This window comes from Leiobunum rupestre, chromosome 4 (assembly GCF_980474605.1).
Source record: "Leiobunum rupestre chromosome 4, qqLeiRupe1.1.hap1, whole genome shotgun sequence".
In the NCBI taxonomy this organism is placed as follows: domain Eukaryota; kingdom Metazoa; phylum Arthropoda; class Arachnida; order Opiliones; family Sclerosomatidae; genus Leiobunum; species Leiobunum rupestre.
In genome coordinates this window covers 40946558-40949262 of record NC_143387.1, presented here as the reverse complement: position 1 = coordinate 40949262, position 2705 = coordinate 40946558, and the positions used below count along the sequence as shown (strand labels likewise).

The following is a 2705-nucleotide window of genomic DNA, read 5'->3' as shown; positions in this document are numbered from 1 at the left end:
TTTTACGTTTCGTGAACGTTCTAATAATTTTAAATTTTGTATTTTCTATTTCTCATTTTGTTGCTTTGGTAATTTAATAACGTTTTGGGTCTTAAGTTGGTTTTTTATTCTATTGATATTGGAAATTTGTTTAATGCAATTAACATTTGTAATATTTATAATTAAAATAAAAAATTATCTACTGGTTGGGTTAGCACCGGGATAACATTTTTTTGGAGGACGTTTTTGATGGCGAAATATCATTTGAGTACCGTGTCCAGTAGTTAATACACCCATTGGCAAATTCTTCGGAGGAGGTATATTTTGTCATGCTGGCCAACTTGTTAAAAAAATACCTTAACTGTCTTATATATATTAAACAATGGAGATAAATAACTTTTATATTTATAACCTGTTTAACCTTCAATAATAATAATAAAAGGCAATTTTTTTTCATGATCAAAACACTTTTTATTTCATAATAGGTATATTACTAAAAGTTGGGTTGGAAATACTTCCAAGGAAATTTAAATTTTTGTAGGTATATTTATTTCCAGGTATGGTCTTCAGACCAGAACTAGAAGTATGGATTAACCTAAACTTTTAGTGAAAATATTTTTCCATGACCTTAAACAATTGAAACAATTCAGTTTAAATATTTCTTTTTCTTCTTTTTGGGAATCTTAACATCTACTTGGCTGTCTTTTACTCCTAAAATATCCTCAAATTTTGAATTCTTCGAGGTTTCAATAGCATTAGCTTCACTTTCTTTATCATGCTTCTGTTTCTTTTTTTTCTTCTTTATAAGCACAGAAGAATTAGATACCGCAATGGATTCTGTAACATCCGAGACTGCATTAGCTATCTCAATAGCAATCGCTTCGTCGTTTTCACACTTGCGTTTCTTTTTTTTCTTTTTCGTAAGGCGAACAGATTCAGATACTTCAATAGATTCTGTAACGTTGGAGACTACAGTTGATGTTTGAATAGCATTACCTTCACTTTCTTCTACATCACGCTTACGTTTCTTATTTTTCTTTTTTATTAGCATAGAGGAATCTGAGACTACATTCGAAGTATCAATAGCTTCATTTTCTTCATTAACATGCTTACACTTCTTATTCTTCTTCTTTATATCCATGGAGAAATCGGGTGCCTCAACAGATTCAGAAACAACTGAAACTATATTTTCATTATCATAACTTTGATGTAGTTTAGACTTTACTTTCTTCTTATGACTTTTTTCGCGTTTCAATTCCGCTTGCATATTTGAATTGTGAAAAATTTCAATTCCATTCTCTTTATCTCCTTGGTATTTGGGTGATTCTAAAACTTCAGTGGTTTCTTGATTTTTTTCTTTTACTTGGTAACTATTAGTTTCAATTTCTTTTATTTTAGGTTTCCCTTTACGCTTATTAATTTGCAAATCATTGGGCTCAACCCCTTCAGCGACAGTGTTCTCTTTAACACCACCATTTTCATTTATTTTTATTTTGGAATTTTCTATTACTTCAGTTTCATTAACATCTTTTTGATTATTGTCGCCTTTTTGTGATTTCTATAAAATAAATTTTTGAAAATAGTTTACTCTACCTTCATTATGCAACTGATTATATTGAACTTACGATTTTCTCTTGTGCTTTAGAAAAAATATTCCAAGCTTCTTTTAAAATTTCAGGATTTTTGTGCCTCAATGAATTTTGCAGAAATTTCTAAAAGAAGGCAATTAATATTTATTTTGTAATATAGAAAAAAACAAACCAACTTCAAATTTGGCTTGCTTTCGAGGCAAATTTGGTTGCTGCACTATTTCTTGCATCACATGTACAAGGTGTGGTTTGACATTACTAGTTGAAATAACTTCACGGATCAACTAAAGTAATTTCAAAAAGTAATAAAAATTAATTCAGTGTATGTTATTAAGGCATTCAGTAAAAAACCTCCATCCAATCATTCTGTTTATTTTCTCCTTTATTAGATGATGTCTTAGGTTTATAATTTTTCCCTCCATATTTCTGATCCTCTGATATACATTTAATATGAGCTTTGTAATCATCACCCCTAAAATAAAAATAGTCTTTACTTGTGCCCTAAATGTGAGCATTATAAAGTATGAAAATGAGTAGGAAACCTTACCAAAACTCTTGATTGCAATCTATGCATGACATAAATTGGCATTTTCTACAACTTCTTAAATGTTTCTCAACTTGATTCTTTTTAAAAGATTGTCCACAGGCGTCACAGACAAAAAATACCATTGTGCAATTATTTTAAATACCATATATTCAGGAATAGATCATCACCATTATACTCTATGTCACCATGTGCTCGAAAGTAATGGTATTATATATAAAAATAGACGTGGTAGTTGTCTTATCCTACAGATGGAGCGGTATACAAAATCTTAAGAAAATTATTCTATTGGCTGATGATTACACCATAGAAATCTCATAGGTAACTAGAATGCTGCCGTGTAACTGGCAAATGGACCAAACTCCGTGGCAGACGATAGCCAGATCTCAGCCAATCAGAGCTCAAAAAGTGGTTCTGCCAAGAATTTAATTATCCTCCTTGCCGGAACCACTCTACGGTCTCTCATTGGCTGAAGGTTCAAAACGAACTGGCGACAAGCTTGGCCGTAGGCGGCAGCATTCTAGTTACCTATGAGATTTATATGGATTACACCGAGCCCATAGCAGCGTTGCCAGATACGCCCAAGGACTAAA

The 2705-nt window shown here is 31.6% G+C and overlaps 1 protein-coding gene across 1 annotated transcript; it reads right to left on the bottom strand.

Annotated features, from left to right (window-relative positions):
* Positions 1 to 442: 442 nt before the first annotated feature.
* Positions 443 to 2296, bottom strand: LOC149947808 (uncharacterized). Its single transcript, XM_090171756.1, has 5 exons — positions 2116 to 2296; positions 1920 to 2040; positions 1745 to 1852; positions 1605 to 1691; positions 443 to 1537 (listed from the first exon to the last, which is right to left on the bottom strand). The coding sequence occupies exons 1-5, from the start codon at positions 2235 to 2237 to the stop codon at positions 626 to 628; spliced, it is 1350 nt and encodes a 449-aa protein (XP_090027882.1). The 5' UTR covers positions 2238 to 2296; the 3' UTR covers positions 443 to 625.
* Positions 2297 to 2705: the final 409 nt, after the last annotated feature.